The sequence below is a fragment of the Neurospora tetraspora genome (assembly GCF_033439725.1).
Source record: "Neurospora tetraspora strain CBS 560.94 chromosome Unknown B0H65scaffold_2, whole genome shotgun sequence".
NCBI classification, from domain to species: domain Eukaryota; kingdom Fungi; phylum Ascomycota; class Sordariomycetes; order Sordariales; family Sordariaceae; genus Neurospora; species Neurospora tetraspora.
This window is the reverse complement of record NW_026944384.1, coordinates 6,622,422-6,645,194: the sequence shown is the minus strand read 5'-3', so window position 1 is coordinate 6,645,194 and position 22,773 is coordinate 6,622,422. Positions and strand designations below refer to the sequence as shown.

The window sequence follows — 22,773 nt, the reverse complement described above, 5'->3', positions numbered from 1 at the left end:
AACGAGGGAGCAAGACATGCATTGACACTTTGCTCAACGCCCGTTGTGGAACCCCTTCGAGATACCAGTACCATGGCAAGATGGTGAAAAGAGACACCCAGAGGGCTGGAAGGCTGGACAGTTGGCGGCCATGTATTGACGCCATGGCTATGTCACCAAGTGAAGATTTGCGCGGAGCCGGGAGTGACCCGGAGTGATTTCAGCTGCGAATACCCGCGGCTGGGTCCAAGAGAGGCCCGTATTTTCCATCGGGATACGCAGAATTGGGTCAATCGTGCAATCTGATGCTAGCATGCACAATCCGATTCCTTACGTACTACCAGGGAGCCAGGCTATCAACCCTCGACAAAAGACCCTTGGCCTGGGGAAACGGGTATCCGCATGAGCTAGTAGTATACCTCTACCGGACAGATGCAGCAAACTGGGTGATGGCTGACAATCATTGTTCACATGAGTTCCCCAGCACTCCGGTCTCGATCGCAACACCCCAACTGAGCCAGTTTCCTGGGTTGAGTAGATCGTCTTCAAGTGCGCGATCTTCCCGCTGGTAAAAGTTCCGCAACCGCAAATAAAGATTTGGAAAAAGCAAGTTACCTCGGAAGAGGATACGGAGTCGGGAGCGCTGCCAGCCTGTCGCGTGCTGTTGACGAGCTCAACCAATCGGACATCTGATGACCTTCCTCAGCGGTTCAGCCTGGCACACGACCCGTCCCGACAGCTTGTCTGTCAACGCTGGATGGACAAGCCATACAAGTTATTCTCAAAACTCAGCCACCACCCCTCTCACATCTATCCAGGCCTTGACATCCAGACTTGTCTTTGACAAGCTGTGGCAGTTGTGGCAAAACCTGTGGCTTAACCAACCGCTGCCGGCGCTCGGGATATGGAGCAAAGTCATTCCATACCGTCCGGCTGGACGATAACACTCGAGGAGGCTTGCCTACCTATAACGGACCAAAAGGCTAGCATCTCCGTGGTCTTGGCTTTTCCTCTCCATATAAGACGAGCTGAGAGGCAGTCATCGGTGTCGCGCAGAGAGAACATGGCAGAAAAAGCAATGGTCGCGATAACAAGACGCATGGCATAACACGAGAGGCAGTGAGGCCTTCGTATATCTTGCCACTGGCAGTTTGGCCGGAGGTGCGATCGATCGAAAATCGGCCAAGTTTACGATTATCTCGATTGGGATACTGGGTCCTAAGTGGATGATGCTCCCGATGTTGAACGTGGAGAGCGCGGTTTGCGCTACCTTGAGAGTAGTATGCGATTTATCATCGAGTCAAGTTACCTCGATGGCCATTGCGTGAAGCCACAATCTTGTTGCGAGGTTGTCGTTATACGTGCGCATGTTCTTAACATGAGAGGCATGTGGTGTCACTCATTGGGGTCCATGTCCAATCTATGTTGCCCGAACGGCCCGTCAGTTTCGCCGAGTGGCAGCCGGGAAACCGTTGATCTTCGCGCAAGCGCACGAATCATCACAGCTTGAGTCCCTTCCGGAGCGCGGTGCCGTTTGGTATACACCATCCTCACTTCGGTCGCTTATGCACGCACCTCGTCTCTTCAAGATCGGTAAGAGATCTGTCAAATATTCCCCAGATCGGCAATCAAGGTCATATTACCACCGCTTCTGAATCTGGGGAACTGCCCGCTCACCCCGTCTTTTCCATCGCTTTTCGGCACCTGACCCGGTTCCGGTTCCTGGAATTTCCTCTTTCGGCCAAGGAACCTGCGCTTCGGAAGGTGAGCTTCCGTGAATCCGGAGAAACGCTACCGCGACGCTACGCTACGGGAGGCCGAGGCCTTGGCCCGCTTACCCCGACATTGTTCCTTTCCTCACGGGTCCGGCACTTACACCTAGTAGCCACTTCTGGGAAGTCTCGGTCGGACCTGGGCCGAGCAAGGTGAAACAAGCCGAGCATGAACAAGCTAGTACCAGCAAGATGATCATGGACAAGCCGACGGATGTATGGCTTCCAGGTCCGTCTGGGTCTGTCTGGGGTATGGGGGTTGTTGTCCCGCAGGCGATGATCTCGGATCTGGATCTGGACAGGCGAGACGGGGAGAATGACGTGCTACCTTGATGACCGACTACCTAGCCATATAAGACCTGACCTCCATCTTCACCATCATCAACCGCCAGCCACTCCATCACCTCTCCCCATCCCCCTTCACACACCCCATCACACATCAAAATGCGCGCCCTCACTCTCCTCGCCGCCCTCTCGGCCGCCGGCGCCTCCGTCACCGCCTCCCCCCTCGGTCCTCCCAAGTCCCCAAGGTCCTCCGCCTCCGACATCAACCCCTTCGTCGGCAAGAAGCTCTTCGCGAACCCCAAGTGGGCCGCCAAGCTCGAGGACACGTACAAGTCCTTCACCCAAAAGGGCGACAAGGCCAACGCGGCCGTGGTCCGCAAGGTCGAAAAAATCGGCACCTTCGTCTGGGTGACTTCTCGCTCCGGGCTCTCCGAGATCGACGACGCCATCAAGGCTGCTCGTGATGAGCAGAGTCGGACTGGACAGAAACAGGTGGTTGGGTTGGTGCTGTACAACCTCCCCGATCGTGATTGCTCAGCGGGTGAAAGCGCCGGAGAGCTAAGCAGCAAGAATGATGGGTTGAGGATTTATAAGGAGCAGTTCGTCAAGCCTTATGCTGCGAAGTTGGCTGCGGCCAAGGACTTGCAGTTTGCTGTGGTGTTGGAGCCGGATTCGTTGGGTAACGCTGTTACCAACACGGGCGTGGAGTTTTGCAAGCAGGCTGTTCCTACTTATCGGGAAGGCATCGCTTTTGCGATCAAGAACTTGCAGTTGGATAATGTGGCGTTGTATCTTGATGCTGCGAATGGTGGATGGCTGGGGTGGGGTGATAGTTTGCCGCTTGGTAAGACCCGACTTTCGTTGTCCCTTCCCTCCTCTTTTCACTCCCCCGTTTCTTCCGTCTTCTTTCCCGCCTCCGCCTTCCTCACTTCTCCCGCCCTTCCCATCATCATCAAAACCCAAAACTAACAACCCCCTCCCCAAACAAGCCGCAAAGGAATTCGCCACCGTCCTCTCCCTCGCCAAACCCGCGACAATCCGCGGTTTCTCCACAAACGTATCCAACTACAACCCCTACCTAACCTCCAACACCACCCGTCCCCGCGACTCTTACACCGCAGGGTCGCCCTCCTACGACGAATCGCACTACGCCTCTTCGCTCTCCCCCTATCTCATCCAACAAGGCCTGCCGTCGCACTTCATCATCGACCAGGGTCGCGTCGCCCTGCCGGGCGCTAGGAAGGAGTGGGGTGAGTGGTGCAATGTTGGGCCGGCGGGCTTCGGACACGTGCCCACCACGGATCAGACGGTTCTGCAGAATGGGAATGTGGATGCGATTGTTTGGGTTAAGCCGGGCGGGGAAAGTGATGGGCAGTGTGGACTTGCGGGGGCGCCGAGGGCGGGAGCGTGGTTTGGGGGGTATGTGGAGATGTTGGTGAAGAATGCTGATGCTTCTGTAAAGAACTAGTTGTAGGGGGTTTGTGGGATGAGAGTGTAAGACATGGAGGCAAGGCTCACTTCTATTGGGTCTTGCCTGTGATTGTGGGCTTGGAGGTGGTGCCCGCAACTTTGTATATATGCCATATGGGCTTTCTCTTCGTTTGATCATACTACTTGAGTTATATAGTGCATAAAACTTTTGTTCTCGTGGGTCACTAAGGTATGAGCATGCTCACAAGCATTGGGGCTGTAAGAGAGTTTGAAAGTGAAGAACGAAGGGGAAAGGGAAGAGGAAAAAAAGAGAGGCTATCACCACCCCTCGCACGGACCCAATCCAGATACTCGACGGAAGGAACAAAAAACTGCACCTGCCAAAACTAATACCAATATCAAAATTGGTAGAGTGAACAAGAAGTTAAAGGCAAAAAAAAATCGACGTAGGCCTGGTTCGAACAGACGCTCCCGAAGGAACCAGATTTCAAGTCTGGCGCGTTAGACCACTCCGCCACTACGCCTTCGATATTATGAGAGTTGGGTTGTACATGTTATATGTGACACCTGGGGAGGAAGCTAGCCACGTGTCACTAATTGTTGGCGCTTATTGCCTGGCTTCGATCTTCAATCCCGTCGCCGATATCAGTTGCAAACATTGGGTTTGTGTTCAGGGCCAGAGAAGGGCAGAATATGTTCCCGATCATTTCCCGGTGTTGAAATGCATCGCCAACGAGCCAACAAGATGAGGAGAAATCGGCGGGGAGAGTCGAAAAGAGTAAAAGTTTCATATTTTTCATTACGTAACAGGGTAAATACCGATACGAAACTTACCGGACTTTGTACGCCGGCACGCCGGACGGCAGCGGTGAACCACGGCACTCAATTCCACATCCGTCCTCCTCCCATCTTTCCAACTTCCATTTTCCGATCTTCTTGTCCATTCTTCGGCACGCCTCCTCAAACTGAACGTATTGAACTACGCACTATCACAAAACAATGAGAATCGCGAAGCAACTGGATGTCACGACTTTACTCCTCAACCGTCTGCCACCCTCGGCATCATCAACACCGAGTCTCCGTCGTTTCCGCTTGCAATCATGAACTTTCCAACCACCACTTGTAAAGCTCGGATATATCATCGGCGATACTAGCACCATCGCACCGTGACCGCGTCATCTTCAAGGTGTTGAAACGCACAAAATCCACCTCGTCCACCAGCGGGCTGCGTCGGCGCCGTCGGTGCTTCAGTTTCCGTGGTGGAGCTTCCACAAGGTACATGGATGTCGTTTGGTCTTCTGGTTAATCGATACCGAATTTGGAGTCTATACCGCCATACCGATACCAGGCCTTCCGATAGACCACCACTCATGGCGATCCACCGCCGAACCGGGACCTTGACCTTCTCATCGGCTCGTCGTCGGCGTTACGGGCGGGTTGTGGGAAAGGTCACTTCCCTGGTGTCGGGACTAGCAAGGCTAGAGGGCCGGAGATAGGTAGCCACCAAGGTTCTTCCTCATATGTATACATATATATATATCACTCTTCTTCCGTTTGAGATATCCTTCCAAAAGCGAGCCATATCCCATTCACCGGTTTACCTGCCTTCACTTGAACCTGCGCCAAGTGGTAGTGTACAAAAACAACTTTCCGATCTTCAACTTTCCTTTTTCGCCAATTTTCCCGTCTACGTTCTTCCGGCCTGATACCATCACTAGAACAACTCATCTACAGATACCTCTTAGTATCAACAGCAGAAATGGCAGCGCCAAAAGACTCCAACCCCTCCCCAACAGTCGTCATCATCGGCGCCGGCCTCACCGGCCTTCTCACAGCTCAAGCCCTCAAAAAGGCATGTTTCTTCCGCACCCCTCTCCTTCTCCAACGGATCACTAACTTTCTCGCAGCACGGCTTCCAAGTCTTCATCTACGACTCGGAACCGCACCTCAACTTCCGCCCCCGTGACTGGACCATCCTCCTGCACTGGGCCCTGCCCATCTTCTCCTCGCTCCTTCCCTCCTCCATCCTCTCCCAATTTGACAAGGCTATTTGCAACCCTCATCTCAACTTTGACGAGTGGGCGGAGACGCTGCCTATGTATAATGGCGAAACAGGCGATATGCTCTTCAAGAGCGCGGTACCGGGAAGCAGAAGGATTACGAGGCGGGGACTTAGGGAGGTGTTGAGTGAGGGGTTGGACATCGTCTGGGGGAGGAAGGTGACTAGACTGGATACTGAGACAGAGCCGGAAAAGGTGAAAGTTACCTTGGAAGGAGAAGAAGGGGTGGAGGAGGAGGAGATGTGGGCGGATTATGTCCTCGGCACAGACGGGGCGGGGAGTAAAGTTCGGGAGATCCTATTTGCGGATCAAGAAAATGGAGAAGAGAAGGCGAAAGTGAAGAGGAGCGGGTTCATGATTGGTACTTGTATCGTTGACTACCAAGATGAGGAGATGGTGCAGAAGGTGCTGGAGAAGCATCCGGTTTTCGCTATGGCTATGAGTCGAGGGGCTGTTGGGGGGTTTGGAGGTACGTTTTCTTTCTTTCTTGGTCATGTCATGGCACAGCACCAGAACGTCACTAAACCAAACAAGCAAATGGCTAACAAGCACAACAAACAGTCCAGTACACCAACGAAATCGCCCCCGGTAACATCCAGCACACAGTCTTCTGGTCCAAAATCTGGAAAGGCTGTTTCTCCACCACGCCCGACATCCCACGCAAGGGTCCCGAAGCCGTCCGCTACCTCAAACAATCCTGGCAAGGCCTCTCACCCGATTTCCAAGTCGTCGTCGACTCCACGCCCGAAGACGACACTCACACCAAGGCTTTTGTCGACGAGATGGGCACCTGGATTGCCCAGCCGTTTGGTAATAGGGACGGGAGGGTGACGCTGGCGGGGGATGCGGGACATCCCATGCTGATTTTGAGAGGGCAGGGGTTTCAGCATGCTGTTACTGATGTGCACAACTATGTGCAGGCTCTGCTGGCGATCAGAGACAGTGGAGCGGATAGGAAAGAAGTGTTTGCGGCGTACGACAAAGATATGGTGGAAAGAGGTTCGAAGGCAGCGCTACAGGCGCTGGAAGAGGCCGAGTTGGCGATGGATGCGACGAATGTGGAGAAGATGTTGATGGTTAGGAAGGGGCATGGGAGGAGTGTTTGAGCCTCCTGGACTCTCCCTGGGTTGAAGCCGAGGTTTGGTGGTCGTGACGGGACATGACTGGATTCGAATTGTTAATGGCTCGCAAGGTATGGGTGAGATATGGACATGGCATATGATGGGGAGATGACAGGATTCAGATATGCAAGCGAAAGCGAGCAAAAGGGAAGAGAGGGAAGAGAGGGAAGAGGAAGTTAGTACACCCACAGAGAATAAGACACATTAGAAATGATGAAACAGATGTCGTCCTTGGTGTTGCACTCTCGCACTTGGCTTATACCTTTCGAGAAAGGGAAGATGGGAAAATGGGAAAGGTCGTCATACGATACGATGCATACAGCGATACAGGTACCCGTACGGATCCATACGCAAAACCCTAACCCGTCTGGTAAATTCGTGTATGTATCCCCTGAAGCCTGGAGTGTAACGGTATTTTTGCTGCTTCAGTGCCCGAAATCGAAGTCTTCAACCGAGTATCCTCCACTTCCCGTATTGTCTGTCGAATCTATCGAGTTTGCGCAACATCGAGGGACGAAGAATATCCCAACTTTTGCATCCGGAGTTCTTCGAGGAATGACGTAGGATCGAGGATCGTATGTAAGGGATCTGCGGATTTTCGGTTCGCTTGGCGGTTCAAGCGGCACCGGTCAGTTTTGGGGATGGCCGATGTTACATTACCACGCGATGTTGCAGATTACACTACAACGTGGTGAAACTTTTCAACGTTTGGTAAGATTGGATGCTCTGTAATGGTTGTCCATCAACCAACAATGTTGTGTAATTCCCAAAATAATCCATTGGAAGGAAATGGAAGAGAAATACTCAAGCATCTAATAGGACAAAACGACACGAGATGAACTAACAAGGAAGGTGAAGCCGGGGACGGGCCGCTTTTCGTCGTTGGATTTTGGCGAGACATGGGAGAGGGTTCCCTTGATTAGTGATGATGGTGATCCTTTGATATTGACGTTATTAACTTGAGGATATGTACATGCATTTCTTTTGTTTCGGTCTGTTCATCGAAAAAGGTATTTAACAAGTTCAAGGTGTTACAGAAACTGAAATACAAAAAGAGGGAAGATACCGGAACTAACAGACCGAGACGACTTCTTAATCAATATCAATTTCGAGTCGCAATTGCCAATTCGACAACGTCAAGGAAGCCCCTTCCTGCCCATCTCCCGATTGATCCTCCTGCCTTGCTCCAACCATTTTGTTCCTCTGAACAACTAAATGAAATCGTTACGATCCAAATTCTTTCACACCAAAATGACGGGTTCCAGCGACCGATCAACTGCGAACGATGCGACTGCAACTCTAACTGCGACCTCGAATGCGCCTAACACAACTTCTGCGCAAAGACCAAGTGCAGTTCGAGACCCCGCTGCAGAGGACAGTGTCGAGACGTCAACGTCAGCTCCCGCCGCAGCCGCTCCCGCTGATGAAGTAGCAAACACCACTTCAAACACTGTGCCAGACGCACCTCAGCAACAAGCTTCCCAAGCTCAGCAAGCTCAAGAAGCTCACGAAGCTCCCCTCCTAGCTCCAACCACCACCCACGAGCAACAAGCGACGACAGCTCCATCATCATCATCGTACAATGGCTCCCACAACGACGGCCACCACGGCCGCCACCATGGCCACCACCACGACAACATAGAAGCCGCCGGCCACGACGACGCCTCCGACTCGGACGAGTTCTCCCTCACCGAAGGCTACGAAACCCGTTCTACCGGCAGCACCTCCGCCACCTCCTCCATCTACGCACATACCTACGAGCACGGGCGTCGCTACCAATCCTACAAAAACTCTCGCTATCCGATCCCCAACGACGATGCCGAGCTGTCGCGCGAAGACATGAAGCACGCCATGCTTCTCGAGCTGCTGGACGGCCAGCTGGCGTTTGCGCCCCTCGGGAAGAATCCGCAGAATATACTGGATATTGGAACGGGAACGGGTATTTGGGCGATTGATGCCGGTGATCGATGGCCGATGGCTAGGGTCAGGGGAATGGATATCTCTCCTGTTCAGCCAATTTGGGTACCCCCTAATGTGGACTTTTTGGTGGATGATTGTGAGCAGGAGTGGTTGATGAGGGGGGAGGTGGATTATGCGCATTTTAGGTTTATGGCGACGGTGTTGAAGAATTTGCCGGTGGTTTTGGGGCATGCTATGGAGTAGGTCCTTTTGTCTCATCCCTACAAGATGGTGTCTTTCGCTAACAGTGATGTCGACAGAGCCCTCAAACCAGGCGGTTGGATCGAATTCCAAGAACTAAACTGCGAAGTCTTCTGCGACGACGAGACCATGCCCGCCGACGACCCAGTCAAAGTCCTCTACGACCTGACCCAACAAGCCTTTGCCAAGTTCAACATGAACATCACCATGCCCAAGATCCTCAAGCAATACCTTGCCGACGCCGGGTTCGTCAACATCCAGTGTGTGGTCAAGAAGGTGCCCATTGGCGTCTGGGCAAAGGATAAGACGCTCAGGCTGGTCGGCATGTATCAGAAGATGGCCATTCTGGAGATCATGCAGGCCCTGGCGGGCAGACCGTTTGATGCCCTGGGACTGGATCAGGTGCAGAAGGAGATGATTATGATGGAGGCTAGGAAGGGGTTGGATAATCCGAGGGTGCATCGGTATTTCAACTACTACTTCTGGTTTGCGCAGAAGCCACAGTAGACGGCATGCGGAAGCTGGGGGGTTATGAGACATGATGCTGTCATCGTCGGGATGTCGAGTCAAGCTTCTCGGCCAAGCCTCAGGAGACCTGGGCCTGACACCACATTGGCAACAGCATTGTGTCAGATACGTCATCCGTCGGGAATGTTCGTCGCGGCGCATCAGCTCGAAGGTTTGGTCGGTATACAGGAATTCAAGGGAGGTGGGATTTGTTTGGATTTGCTGTTGTTTTGTTTTGCATAGCATGTTTGGGAGGCACTGTCGTTAATATGAAATAGCATATATAGGGAAAAGTCTGAAGGACATACCGCGTTAGCAAAGCAGAGGATTGGTGGTGTATATAGCTGGAAGTGTGTCGTCCAAGGAGTGGGGCCGAGTTGTATATATGGGCAGTACTTGGATGTTAATGGAGGTTGGGAGCGTTGCTGACTTTATACTCGCATCTTGCTATTCCCGACACTTGTCAGCCTTCCTTAATCAGTCTTGGCCTGGTACTAACATCTTCATCCTAGGACCTGGGCTCGACGCTGCCATCACCTATCATCTCCACCATGTCAACAACTCTACCAACCGCACTCATACGCGCTTATTCCAATCACAAGATGATGATGGCTAGCTTAACTCCCCCAAGGAAATGGAGCCGAGGACCGTTAGTAGGGCACCGGGAACTTGTGCCTTGCCCTAACATGCCTTGGCCCGTCCGCCGCAGATCAAAGGGCCCCCAAATGTGGCCGGCTCTGGATAGGTTCCCGAGTCGGTAAGCGCGACGAGGTGGATCGTGAAGGTTGCTCGCTGGTCACGACGTTGGTTTCTGACCAGAGCTGACATCCACACGCCAAAGGGCTATGGAGTATTTAATCCGACGAAGAACAGAAAAGTTCAACGGTTTTTATCAGGTGAGATATAGCCCTCGCTTATCCTAAGCTGAAACAAAACCTGCTATCTAGACCCTCACTTCCCACGCTTTGGTTCACCGCAAGATGGATGTCTCGATGACCCTCCAAACGGACCAGTTTCATCTCCAGATCGGCGCATGTTTTTGGATTCCTACCACACCCACTACCATACAGGATGGCTGATTCCAGGCCAGATCAGGCACAAGGGCTGGTTCGATTCTTTGCTTCTGGTGTTGTTGCGCGTCCAGGAACGAGATGACATGCGAGTCTGGAAGACTATTGGACATACTCCACCTGCGCTTCGCTCTGGTCTACTGTGATCTGGGAAGGGTATGCCCATAGGCGTATGATATTGGCACTATTGGCTAACCGCCCAGCAGCCCAGGCGATCGACTGGGTTGGTCATGATGTGATCCGGATGGAGTGGCCTGCATTAAGGCGAAAGCAGTTGAAGCCGTACGGGGTAAGGCTCGAGAAGGGCAAGTGAGAGCAAGACATTTGCAGATGGTTTCCCGAGTGAGTGGTAAAGCCGCTGGAAGAAACTGATCGACAAGGGCACCATAGGAGGGGTCAAGCCCTTCTGCCCACTAAGAGCACGCTGAGAGCCCGCTGAGGTCCTCACGGCCATGCTGGGCATGCTTCCTACACAGTCTGCCTGATGTGAAGAGTGCCAATGGAAGTGGTGTTGACACTGCGGGAGCCAATGGCGTTGAGGAATAAGCGCCGGACAGGGGGGTGGGTGAGCTTGCGAGCCAGTCCGCGCTATCCCCCGGTAGAAGCCCCTGCAACCCCATGTTGACCGGGCCGCTTTCTTCTATTGTTATCACAAAAAGCTGACTGACACCAGAAAGTATGTAAGCCTGGGCTCGCTCACGGCGAGCACGCTCTCGAAGTTGTTCTTGTTTTCAGCTTCAACTTCACACTTGAAGTCAGCATTGTGAGAGCTTCGCGCCGAGACTCATCATTGTTCTGTATCATCACACCTATCTAGCTTGGTGCAGGATCGCCGAACCACGGCAACAAGACCATCATCGTATCTGTTTCTCACTATACCCCATTTTTAACTATTGTTTTATTACCACATATCATGATGGCCTCTGCGACCCCCATTGTCACGGCTTTGCCGCAGGCTCAGTCCGCTGCCTCCCCCACCGCACAACTACCGGCAAACTCGCCAATCATGAGAAGCCCAAGAAGTCCAAATTCACCCTTGAGAGGTCCCAAGTTGACCTTGGTGGTGACAAACTCCCCTTTGAGCAGTGCCCCCAACTCGGCAAAGGTGGCAACCCCCAACATTTCCGCACTTCCTCTGTCTCCCGGATCGCCTGGCATTGTCACGGCAATCCCATTGTCTCCGGCTGTTGGCAATCCCCGCACTCAATTCCCGTTGACTCCCGCTCCCAACGGCCCGTTGACGCCGGCACCCGCCCCCAAACCCAATGCTCACACGCTTACTCCCCACCCCAATGCGATTCCGCTCACTCCTGCGACACCGGCTACACCAGCTACTCCGGCCTACCTCCACCCACTTACTCCTGCTCCCAACTCGGCATATCCCATCAGCCCAGCCATCGAGACGCCCAGCTCGACCATCGTCGAATATGGAGAGCACCCTACCCTTCAGGGCACGGCGGCAGAGCGAGCAGATCACATCTTCAAGCTATGGACTGCCCGTAACAAGCACGGCCATGCAAAGAACAACAACACCACCAAAGATGAGGTGGATCCCATCGCCGCCGATGAGATCATCTCGCCAGTCACACCCATCACACCAAAGCAGAATGGAGGGCTTGCTCGCAAGCTCGGCAACAAGGGCATCAATGACCGAGTCAGCCGCTTCTTAGCATCCATCAGCAACACAACAAACGGCGACCCAGACAAAGAGCTCGCCATTGAGAACCGCAGTCTTCACCAGCAACTCGCCTCCCTCAGGCGTGCTGAGGAAAACCTCCTGGCCGAAAACCAAAGCATCAGCAATGAGCTCACTGCAACCAGGAAGGAATTTGCCCAAGCCAAGAAAGACCGGTCCCTCTTGGAACGCGCGTGGGAGGAGATGCTTAAAGACAAAGAAGCCAAACACGAAGCCCGCGTCAAGGAGCTCGAAGCCAAGCTTGCCGAGCAAGAAAAGAAGTTCACCAAGCAAGACCAGTACATCGCTCAGCTCGAGCACAAGATCAACGTGCATGAGGACAACCTCTCCGAGCAGGAGGAGACCATCTCCCGGCTTGAGGTCAAGGTCTCCGAACAAGAAAAGCAACTCACCGAGCGCGACGTTCGCATTGCTGAGCTTGAGAAGATCAGCCCCAAGAAGGCCCTCAAGCCCGAACCAGAACAAGGCCTCGTCCTCTCCGATGCCGACATCGCCACCTGGTTCGAAACCCGCACCGCAGTCTGGACTTCCTGGGTCGAGGACTTTGCCCACCGCAACCTCAACCGCATCGCCGAGCTTCACCCCGTTCAACAGAAAGAACTCCTCCGCTCCGTCAGGAAGTTCATCCGCCTGACCCAAGACGGGCAACTACCCCCCGAACTCCTCGACTCCGCTAACAATGGCGGCAAAAACACCACCCACCTCATTCTTTACGCCATGCTCGCCAACTTCATCACCTCCGAAGCCCTGTCTCCTCCCTTCTGGGCATTCAACGCCCTCCAGCGTAACGACCTCGCAGAGCTGACCAGCCCTACTCTCACCCGCCCGGGCAGCTTGTCCCCAGTGGGATTCAGGATGGATCTTGCATCCTGGGAGTGCATTCCCCCTTTGCCAGCGGCTTCGTACGTTCCCGTCGGCGTAGCAGAGGTGTATCATAACCAGCCGGCAACAGCGCGGTCTGTCGCTACGCTGAGCCCAAGACAAGCACCGCCGGCGGTAATGAGTTTGCAGTCGGCAGGACTGGAGCTCGAAACACCCGGACTACCGGTGGGAGTGCTCCCAGCTGGACTGCCTAGCGAGGGAGATCTTCACAGCATGCATAACTTCCTTTCCAAAAGTACGTTTCCCTTTCCCCTTTGTCCCCTCAATGTTCCCAACTAACTCACCACCCAAACAGTCCAAACCACCCCCCTAGCCACACCAACCCTCCGCTCCCATCTAATCTCTATCCTCGCCACCGGCGGCTTGGTCCACGACCCCACGCACCCTTCCCTTCTCAAGTCCGAAGAGCGTCGGCTGCTCGCCGAAGCCCGCAGGGAATACGCAGTCAAGCTCACCGAGCGCTTCCTCGGCGGTCCTGCTCGCTTCCTGCTGCAAGACCAGGTAGACGCCAAGGGCATTGCCAAGTTGGAGGGCGTGTTGACGGCGGAAATCGATTTGGCGCTGAGGTTCAGTGCGAGGTTGTGGAGTCGGGAGTGGGAGGTTGAGTTTTTGGGACTGGAGGCGCTTGAGGAGAGGGAGAATGGTGAGAAGATGACGGTGGAGAATGCCTCTGTGGAGGGTAAGGAGGGAGATGAGGGAGATGAGAAAGAGAAGGAGGAGAAGGAGGTGGTGATGGTTGTGCAGCCTGCTATTGTTCGAAGGGCACAAGAGGATGGTGACAAAGAGAGAGTGTGGTCTAAAGCGAGGGTGTGGATGGGGAAGAAGATTGAGAGGAAGGTGGTGGAAGCTGTACCGGCGCTGGCACAAGGATCACCGACGAGGCGAGTGGCGACGCCGGGAGTGGTGTCACCGGGGACGGGGAAGAAGACGTTGACGGTTGAGATTCTTCCGTGATGACCTAGGCACGATGCACTAGGGGTATCAAAATGGGTTTTCAGGGTTTTTCTTGTTCATGTTGGACTTGGGTTCATGGCTGGGTCATTTACGGGTAGTTTTTCTTCTGCGTTTGTTCACTTCTACTTTCTTCTTAACATACTGCATCGCTCGTGTCCTAAGTTGGATATCGACTGCATTTTAGCAACTTGGCAAAAGGGCGTTGTGAGGCAAATGACAAAGCATCTTTATCTTCCCATCTACGAACGGCGTCTGTGATTTTTCCGACCAAGACTAAAAGTTGGAACATCAAGAATTAACATGAAATACCGGCAGCTTTTCGCATCGAATTTGGAACTGCCATATTGTGGAAAAGATGAACATTTGGGCATCAACACCACTCAACCAAAACAAATCTTTTCCATTCCTGATTCCAACAGTCGCAGTTTCTCACTCACCGCCCAGTGTCCGTACCTCAAAATTCCAGATTCCATGTGAGCCATCCCGTCCAACCCGTCTTCTGTCCTGAATCAAGGCGTGATCCCAGTGACCCCCTCATGCCCTCCCACTGCCTCCCACCTTCCTCACGCTTTTCCATCCAGGCCACCTGAGGCCCCTGGCACACAGTACAAAACCCCCGGCCTGTGCCCGTGGCTTTTTAATGTCTCGAACCAACCGCATTTTCGCATACACCAATCAGAAGCCTCAAAGCCCCAGAGCACGGCGCTCGAAGGCGCTGGTGGTGGTGATACGTTTACCGGGTTCTCATAGGCTCATTCAGAGCCATGCTGCCAGGTGCGATTGGGTGTGGTATGAGTCGAAGGATGTACTTGCAATATGCTCCAGGTAAGGTAGTCCAAGGGAGCCGTGGGAGCCAGGCAGTCCTTGCCTGTCAGTTCCAGATGAATGTGGTTCAGTTTTGTACGACCTGCCAAAGCCTGCCCGCCGGGACCACTGTCAGTCAATCGGTTTCTGGGTGTGTTGTACAGGTCAAAACGAGCACCATGTCAGAGGAATGATGAAAATGGTCAGATGAGCGAACATCTTACATCGATTCTTGCTTATTACTGTCGAAAATGCAGCAATTGTGTCCAATTGTTGTTTACTACCTAGCTACAACATGCGGGCATCCGGTTGACATCGCACGACTGGAGGGCCCGTGGAATTGGGATAAATGTTGTGGTACAGTGGCTACAGCTGGAAATTTGTGGGATTGAATCCGTTTATAATGTGGTAGATGCGAATGGCATTCTTCACCGGGGATTTCCTAAGATTTTTGCCCGAGTTTTCCACTCGATATGTATGTTGTCCGTCATAGCCGTGACTCGAGACACTCGAATCCCCAAGCTTCTTGGGTTCTTTCGTTGGGCGTGTTCCGAGTTCATTGAATGCAGTTCATCACCAATCTTCTCGCCTTGACATTCCAATTTTTCCCCAGCAGGTTCAGCCAGCTTTTCTCGTGGTTGGATGCCACCTCGCTTCCAGTCATTGTACCTGCTGTGGTCGATCGGAGCGGTCTTCGCTCTGTCACTTCCTTCACCTTCAGCATCCGGTACAGTGAACAACTCAGCTTCAGTTCACTGTGAGCGTAGGAGCCTGCAGTGACTCCTACGTGGCTCGGTATTGCGTTCCCGTTGACAGTGGACAAATGCCAACCAAATGTTCCTTAAATTTTCCAGGGAAATAAGAAAAAAAGACGGAATCATGTGCAAAATTCCTCAATTCGAATTTCCAGCCGCTTAAACTCCACGTCCATAGATGTAGGTTAGGCAGGTAGCGTACAATTAATTCCAGCCATCCAACGCCCACACCATCCTTCCGACTCGTGCCCATCCCGGTCCCCGCGTCTTGCGCCTCAGCCAGCGAAGTGCAGCCAGTGCCCAGTACAGTTTTCCATCCATTCAAATGTCTTTCCCACCCTGTGCCGTCGTTGCACTGCCCGTTTCATGTTCTTCCTATCTGGGGGAGAACGAGGACACGTGACATTCGACATTCATCCGGCCATCCGAGTCCTCGACTCGCTTCGAAGTTCGAACTTAAAGTTGTGATTACAATGTTCTCTCTTGATGCCATCCGTCGTAATTTTCCGGATTATGATCCAACAAAAAGAAATAGCTGGGAAAGAAGTATCGTAGCAAGGTTTGGATTTTTGTTTTGTCGAAGGAATAAAACGCTCGCTTGCTGCTCGCTGCTCATCAGATATAACAAGAGGTAGTTAGGTAGTAAAAACAAAAAAAACCAAAAAAAGGCGGCAACGCCGTATAGTATAGCTTACATGCCTTTAGAGAAGAGGAAGTAAAAATGCATAGATAAAACCGGTAGAGATAAATCGATCAAGTCATCGCATACATGTTCCGCCTATTGCCCTCCAAAACTCCGTTGCCCATCACACAGAAAGATCATCAAGCTATAGGCAAATCCATTTGCCTATCAATCTTATTCCCGTCCACCCCGAACATCTTACTTGGCGACACCGATTGCCTCAGAAATGGTGACACAATCTGCTGACTGGCAAATGGCATCGATACCGTCTGTGAACTGGTCTTCGTCGACCCGGGCGGCGTATAGGAATTTTCTTCCAGCGATGACGAAGACGAATGTGGCGGTGACGAGTGTTTCCGGGTGAACTGGGTAGCTGGTAGTGTACCCACACCCGCCGGCGACCCAGATCCTGTTTTATCTAGTGTCGTGGTCGCGGTGGTAGTAGGGGCGGAGTTGTGTCTTGTGACTTGTGGTGGTGAAGCCATTTTGATGGGACCGAGGGATTTCAATGCCGCAGCGCGCGCTGGAGAGGAAACAAGCACCCGAGCGCGAACCCAAACTTTGGGAATCTCATCCATTGCTGGCGTGCCCTTTCTGTTGTCCTTGCTGCTGTCTACAATGGACTCGATAGCGGGGGAGAGAACCATGATCACGGGTCGTCCGTCATGATACCCCGGCGGGGACTTCTCCCTCTCGCTGGAGTCCGTCTTCTTCGGCTGCTGCGGCTGCTCTTCCATGCCGCGGGGGGCTTGCACATGGCAAAGGCGCATGTAAGGATGAGAAGAAGTGAATTTCTGGTCCTTGAGGTCGCCGAGGTCGTGAAGCCGGAGAGGAGTAGGGCGTGACCAGATTCGGCAGGAGAAGCGGAGGGTCTCGTCGATAAGGTCATGCAAACGCCGCTCAAGCTTTCCGATGCCGGCAGCATCTTGCTCACCGAGGAGGAAGCGGGCGGGACCGCCGAGGAACTTTTCCTTGAGCTTGCGGGCGTAGTTGAGTCTGGACTCGATGAGGATGCGCCTGGCCTCGTTCTTGGCCGCGTCCAAGGGGTCCTTCATGCTCATACCACTCTCGGCGAGGAGCCTCATAAGCTGCGCTCGCCAATCGTGAACGGTCACATCCGCGTATTGCTTTTGAGCTGTTGAATTGTTAGCATGGCTCGATTAGGATTGAGGAGCAAGATATACCACTCAGAAGCATGTGATAGAGATTCTCCATCTGGGTCTGCGTCGGCAAGCCCAAAGCAGACGCGGCGTTTCCGAGTGCTTGGGGCAACATGGAAGTGATCAAAGGTGGAGGAAAGTGCGGGCTGCCAGGAGTAGGGGCGTAGATGGGTCGCATAGGAGCAATGTCGTTGAATAAGCTCAAGTCCATGCGGAAACTTGTCGCAATCGGTTCCGTGCCGGGGTGAGGGACGCTGGGGCTCTCGAGTGTCCCAGCGGAGATGGCAGTAAACACCCAGAATGGGGAAGCCAGGATCTCGGTGGAGATAAAGTCTGCCAGCAACCCTTGGAGAAGGAGTTGCGTCGTCTCGCTGCTGTTTGTGGGAAGCTCTTCAGGGAGAGTCTTGTCCTCATTGAGCTTCACAAACTCCTTGACGCCTTCGCATAGCTCGGCCAGTTGGAGTGGGTGAAGGCCTTCGCAGAGACGATTGTGACCGCGATGCGCATAGTCTTGTATCCAAACGCGTCGGGCATGTTCTTGTTCAGCAAACCAATGAATAATATCTTTGTCGGTCTGAACGGGTGCCACTCTCGTTGGGTTGGCAATGGCAAGCTGCAACATGTGGTCCTCCAGCTCATGGATGCGAGCTTCGTATTCCCTCTCTCTTTGGCGAAGTTGATCCCTCCATTGCTTTCGGCGCACGTCGTGGTGTTGTTTCAGCTGGTTGAATTGACGCAGCAGCTCTTGGTTCTCCGCCAGCAGATCCCGCTCTATGCGCTGCAGCGCGGCAACTCTTTGATACAAGCCGCGGTTCTCCAGCAGGAGTTCCTTATCAGGGTCTGAAGGTGTTTGCTGCATTGGGGTTTGGACAATGGGCTCTGGGCTTTGGGGCGACTGCTGTTGGGTCAAATACATGTTGACCCTGCTCTTGGCCAGTTCCCGCTCAGTGGCCGCACTTCTCTCGGTCGGTAGCCCCCTCAAGCTAGGGCTTGCCGCTTTGCTGTGAGTTGATTCGGACCTGTCTCTCGCTGAGCCAGTCGGAGTCCCGCTGCGCTGAACGCTCGCGCTACGTTCTTGCTTGAGATCCCGGATACTGCCATGCTCAGGTCGTGTCCGCGATTGCGACCGACTTTTCCGGACGCGATGCTGTGTGCGAAAAACAGTGTCGGCCAACTCTGCGGCCGACGGAAAGTGATTCCTGTCTGTATCGCCGAACTCAACAATGGTCGAACTTGGCGTGTCAGGAACATCATCCCTCTGGGGCGCGAGAAGATTGGTTACGAGTGGTAGGTTGAGCCTCGCATCAATACTCGAAAGGGCCTGTGCTGATCCATTTGAAGATCCTGAATCCCGTCTTAAGGCAGCAATCCGGTCATTTCTCTCGTTTCTCTCGTTCCTCTCGTTGAGGTTGCTTGCCGTCAGCGTCGCTGTCGATGAATTTGGTGATGAAAAAGTCCTGGACGAGAGAGCCTCGGGAGAGCCCTTGCCGCTGCTCATTGTTCCCCGTTCCACAAAGGTTGCGTGTTGGAAGTGTCGTCTCTGCCGTGTGAGGTGAGAACAAAGAAAAGGTCTGCTGTATGCACGGAGCGGGGTAACAATGGTCACCACGTCGGCTTCCTTAAAACACGTTCGCGCGTCGACTTCCTAGGGCTCCCTGCAACTCCAGAAATATTAAGAATATGATGATACAAAGCGAAGAAACTGGAATCACTCGAACACAAGGAGTCTTCTGGAAAGGAGTCGTTGAAACTGCAAATGCATCTGGAGGTGTCGCCAGCACGTTGGAGCAGGCTCGGGGTAGGGCTGGAGATAACGGACGTTGGAGGAGAGAAGAGAGACTGACAGACGGACACGGTCCACCACGAAGCGGGAGGGGGCCCAACTGAAGAGAACAAATCAGCCCGGTTAATTTGAGAGCCCCGGCCTTGCGTCGCTGGCGCCGCGAAAGAAAAGAGCGAGCCCCCAGCATGTGAGGCAGTGAGTGATGGGGCCATTGGGGAGCTCGAGTGCCCAATCCATAGGGTCGCGCCGCCAGCGCTAAGCAGGGGTTGGTCAGGTTTTGACTGGTTGGCCGCCCAAGCAAATGTTCCCTCCACATGCATAATTCCCAAGTTTGTTGACGAGGGGTGACGAGGGGTGACGAGGGACTCTGGGGAAATTTGAACCTCGACCCTTGGCTTGACCGACCTCGTTGGCCAGAGACACGGCTGTTCACCGTACCCGAACTCAGGATGTGCCGTTCGCACCGAAGGCCTCTGCTGAATCTCGAGCCGTGTCTGTCCGGGGCCTCATCGGCTCTGTCCTATCGCCAGGCTGGAACGCATTGCCATCTCTCTTCAGCGAACAAGAGCCCCGCGTGGACTAGGGTCACCACGCAGACGACACCGTAAGAAAATCCCTTGCTCCACTAACGACGTCCTGCAGAAGGTCGATCAACCAACAAACAGAAAAAGAATGTCAGCCAGACCACACATTGACCAGGCTGCCGATGTCCTCTGGGCTTCACAACACCACTGTGAGAGCGTGGGACAGCTTCGAGAATAAGAGCACCCAGTTCCCCTTGGCATGTCAAAGGGAACAGCCGCTGTTAGTCCCGCTCCAGGCCAGGCCCCGAATCACCCTCATTGGGATTCAATGCAGGACGAGGCCATCGTCACCTGCAAATCTTGCCATGTTGGAACCCTACAGTAGTCCCAAGTGGGATATCCTCAAGCGCGGGTGGAAGGGGAGTCCCTGGTCTGAATAGCTTCCCCGGAATCTCGTGTCCCACAGTGCATTCCAGCGAGCTGGCGGATAGTGGACGAACAGCGCCCCGGCATGCCCGGGCAGTGGGTTGTAGAGCAGCACAGCGTTGACAGTCAGACACTGGAGCAAGCGAGAGTCAGTGACATTGTACACGACAGACAACTGGATGCTAGCTCAATCCCGAGGGCTTGGGTGGGTGGTTAACAGAGTGTTGTGGTTGGTTGGCCAACCGCGATGCTACGCCGGATAACCAATCAAAACAAAGAAAAGTCGCGATGGCCCACCGTGGCGGTGCATCGTCCTCGTCCATACTGTGTACAGCGACAGCTGTGCCTGCGGGTAGTTGCAACGAGCTGAACTGCTGTGTTCTCGAGCAATTTCATGTCAACGGTCGCGTCTCGATAATAAAGCGCCTGCTATATGAGCAACGAGAAAAGGTGACGATGGGAGTTGAGTTTGTGAGAAGATGGTTGTTGGATGGTGCCAAGAGAAGAAATTCCATGTGCGGGGGAAGTCCAGCGCTGTTGGCGGCACCTTGTTCTGTTGCCTGCCGCCTGCGACAGTGCTCAGCAGCAACCTCATCGTCATCGATGTTTTCCTTCATTCAAAAGGTCGTGATCTTGAACACAACAGAGACCTCTGGTTCCGACATCAACTTCTCAACACCAAGCACCCACAGCGTGAACTCCCCTCACGCACACTATCCTTTCTGCAGTTAAGCACCCTTGGCACACCATCTCTTCACAGTGGCTACGACGCCAAATCCTCACCTCTCAGCACCATTGGCCCATCACACACCACCCCTGGCATGCATCACCACTGACACACTGTGATGAGCCATATCATTGGCAGATCTCTCTCCTCACAGAGCCGTCACAGTATGAAGGCACACGTTCCGTCGATAGTTCGCTGTCGTGATAATGAACCCGCCACACCTGGGCCCGACTGGAAGCGCACCCGCGCAAGATGGGATTGCGAAGTTGAGATCTCATCACATGAGCGGTGATGGATGGTCGTCCTCAACCCAAGTTTCGACAAGCTCGAGGAAGGAATGAAAACCAAAACGTGCAATTAAGCGCCCACCGCGGCAAATGAGACAAACCACCAACTGCCAACGTCAACCAACAGCCGCGGCTCTAGCCGCAGGCGCGGGCAAGACCGTAGGTCACCGTTGAAGTGACCTTGTCTGTTGAACATCTCCCGAAGGGCCCATGTGGAAAGGTCGATGTGGAAACCTCAATGGCATGGCATGGCATGGCATGGCATGGCATGCGACGGAAGCCTTTGCCGTTGCTTAGCTCGGGGCAAAAGGCCTTTGCGGTCGGAGGACCAGGACCGGACTAAGAAGCTTGTTTTGACGTCTGTTGCCGCGGTGGGTTTGAGCCTCTTGTTGCCGACGGGCTTTGCTGAGCTTGCTCGCGCGGTATCTGGTGGTTCGTTACTGGTGTATAACTGATCGTCGGACAACATAGAGCTTCTCTCGATTCTCATTTGTCTATATCTCCGGGAGAGCCAGGTTGCTCCCTTTTTTCCAGAGCGTCTTGTACATCGTAACCTCATCTAACAGATTTCAGATGCGCCGTCAGACAGGAACAAGAGTTATTACTGTTCGTTACAAGGTGACGGCACAGGCTATCTTCTTTGGGCAGAATCCCTCCACATACCTTGCTCCGTGCTTGCCCCCACGGGCAGTGATGCCGTGGTGAGCGGTTCGGTGATTTCAGTCGGATGGCATGTCAATGGGAGGACGAAGGATGATGGACAGCGAGAAAAGTTTCGGGACCAATGGGTGCCCGGCCGCCATCTACCTGCCAGTACGGTTGCTTGCACCTGCCCGCAGATTCCAGGATGCATCCGAGGCAGGAAGGCCTAGAAGAAAGGCCCAGGAAATAAACGGGAAGGCACCCCCCGTTGCGAGGAAGAGGCCATCACCAGTACAGGGAACAAATCGCCAGTCCAGGAAAGAGGGAATCACCAGACAGTAGACTGATGACAGGAAGGAAGGCCATGGCCAGGCACAAGACCGATGGCTGATCAAGAGCTGGGAGGGGCACGAGAACATGTTCAAAACCCGGGCGATTCAAGCCCTGGCGAGTAACAGGTTGTACATCATATTCGAAGTGAACATTGTCTTCGCTCGTCCATGACTCTCACATGCATGTTTTCGAAGACTTTTGTGGATGTACCGAGCGTCAGCCAGAAAAATGTTCTATCGCCGGACGACAAGACTGCAAACTGTTTGGTGAACTTCAATACAAGGTGATAAGACGATGAAAGAGGGATCTGGGGAAAGAGTGATAGAAGTGCAATCCCTGTACCAGGCCACTTGAGAGCTGCTTGCTCACCACAGTAACGGCCAATCTGTTCCAAGAATATAATCACCCTTCGCTTCCAATCACTTGTAACCCGATACTCGCTCTCCCGTGATTGTCAAGTTGCTGATCTCCAGAAGCTCTCCAAAATGTGAAGTCAAGACAAAGCCGGATTGACGCAGCGGGGCTCAGACGACACCAACACCCGCCAGCTGTCCCAGAGCTGTCCCAGGGACATTGCATCGACATGCTTCCCGTTCCGAATACCGAGCTACACGACACCGCATGGCGCGTCTCGCGTGCGACAGAAGCGGGTACCGGCAGGAACGCAGCAGACGGTCCGACACGTAGTCCGATATACAGTCCGTTACGGGCTCGTTTTCGGGGTTGTCCGGTG

General features: G+C 53.6%; 6 protein-coding genes and 1 non-coding gene across 7 annotated transcripts; 5 read left to right on the top strand and 2 right to left on the bottom strand.

Annotated features, from left to right (window-relative positions):
• Positions 1-1,842: 1,842 nt before the first annotated feature.
• Positions 1,843-3,601, top strand: B0H65DRAFT_145265 (1, 4-beta cellobiohydrolase). Its single transcript, XM_062820992.1, has 2 exons — positions 1,843-2,880; positions 3,026-3,601. The coding sequence occupies exons 1-2, from the start codon at positions 2,196-2,198 to the stop codon at positions 3,502-3,504; spliced, it is 1,164 nt and encodes a 387-aa protein (XP_062685426.1). The 5' UTR covers positions 1,843-2,195; the 3' UTR covers positions 3,505-3,601.
• A 308-nt stretch (positions 3,602-3,909) lies between these two features.
• B0H65DRAFT_t109 lies at positions 3,910-3,991 on the bottom strand. The gene has a single exon. It is a non-coding gene; the product is annotated as a tRNA-Ser (tRNA).
• A 1,042-nt stretch (positions 3,992-5,033) lies between these two features.
• B0H65DRAFT_144999 (uncharacterized protein) lies at positions 5,034-6,746 on the top strand. Its single transcript, XM_062820990.1, has 3 exons — positions 5,034-5,319; positions 5,375-5,996; positions 6,089-6,746. Exons 1-3 carry the CDS (start codon positions 5,227-5,229, stop codon positions 6,631-6,633), a joined length of 1,260 nt encoding a protein of 419 aa, XP_062685425.1. The 5' UTR covers positions 5,034-5,226; the 3' UTR covers positions 6,634-6,746.
• A 1,153-nt stretch (positions 6,747-7,899) lies between these two features.
• B0H65DRAFT_547104 (S-adenosyl-L-methionine-dependent methyltransferase) lies at positions 7,900-9,315 on the top strand (the record flags this gene model as incomplete). The annotated part of the gene is made up of 2 exons (XM_062829489.1): positions 7,900-8,807; positions 8,868-9,315. The coding sequence occupies 2 exons, from the start codon at positions 7,900-7,902 to the stop codon at positions 9,313-9,315; spliced, it is 1,356 nt and encodes a 451-aa protein (XP_062685424.1).
• A 1,758-nt stretch (positions 9,316-11,073) lies between these two features.
• Positions 11,074-14,067, top strand: B0H65DRAFT_145084 (uncharacterized protein). Its single transcript, XM_062820991.1, has 3 exons — positions 11,074-13,198; positions 13,259-13,606; positions 13,655-14,067. Exons 1-3 carry the CDS (start codon positions 11,299-11,301, stop codon positions 13,915-13,917), a joined length of 2,511 nt encoding a protein of 836 aa, XP_062685423.1. The 5' UTR covers positions 11,074-11,298; the 3' UTR covers positions 13,918-14,067.
• A 2,231-nt stretch (positions 14,068-16,298) lies between these two features.
• Positions 16,299-18,816, bottom strand: B0H65DRAFT_507399 (uncharacterized protein; the record flags this gene model as incomplete). Its single annotated transcript, XM_062828136.1, has 2 exons — positions 16,299-17,293; positions 17,343-18,816. The coding sequence occupies 2 exons, from the start codon at positions 18,814-18,816 to the stop codon at positions 16,299-16,301; spliced, it is 2,469 nt and encodes an 822-aa protein (XP_062685422.1).
• A 1,714-nt stretch (positions 18,817-20,530) lies between these two features.
• On the top strand, positions 20,531-20,887 carry B0H65DRAFT_440921 (uncharacterized protein; the record flags this gene model as incomplete). The annotated part of the gene is made up of 1 exon (XM_062825491.1): positions 20,531-20,887. One exon carries the CDS (start codon positions 20,531-20,533, stop codon positions 20,885-20,887), a length of 357 nt encoding a protein of 118 aa, XP_062685421.1.
• Positions 20,888-22,773: the final 1,886 nt, after the last annotated feature.

Coding starts and splice junctions, on each gene's coding strand:
- B0H65DRAFT_145084 (XM_062820991.1), top strand. CDS start 11,299: ATGATGGCCTCTGCGACCCCCATTGTCACGGCTTTGCCGCAGGCTCAG. Junction 13,199..13,258: donor GCATAACTTCCTTTCCAAAA/GTACGTTTCCCT, acceptor CCACCCAAACAG/TCCAAACCACCCCCCTAGCC. Junction 13,607..13,654: donor GCTTGAGGAGAGGGAGAATG/GTGAGAAGATGA, acceptor GTAAGGAGGGAG/ATGAGGGAGATGAGAAAGAG.
- B0H65DRAFT_145265 (XM_062820992.1), top strand. CDS start 2,196: ATGCGCGCCCTCACTCTCCTCGCCGCCCTCTCGGCCGCCGGCGCCTCC. Junction 2,881..3,025: donor GGGTGATAGTTTGCCGCTTG/GTAAGACCCGAC, acceptor TCCCCAAACAAG/CCGCAAAGGAATTCGCCACC.
- B0H65DRAFT_144999 (XM_062820990.1), top strand. CDS start 5,227: ATGGCAGCGCCAAAAGACTCCAACCCCTCCCCAACAGTCGTCATCATC. Junction 5,320..5,374: donor CAGCTCAAGCCCTCAAAAAG/GCATGTTTCTTC, acceptor ACTTTCTCGCAG/CACGGCTTCCAAGTCTTCAT. Junction 5,997..6,088: donor GGCTGTTGGGGGGTTTGGAG/GTACGTTTTCTT, acceptor CACAACAAACAG/TCCAGTACACCAACGAAATC.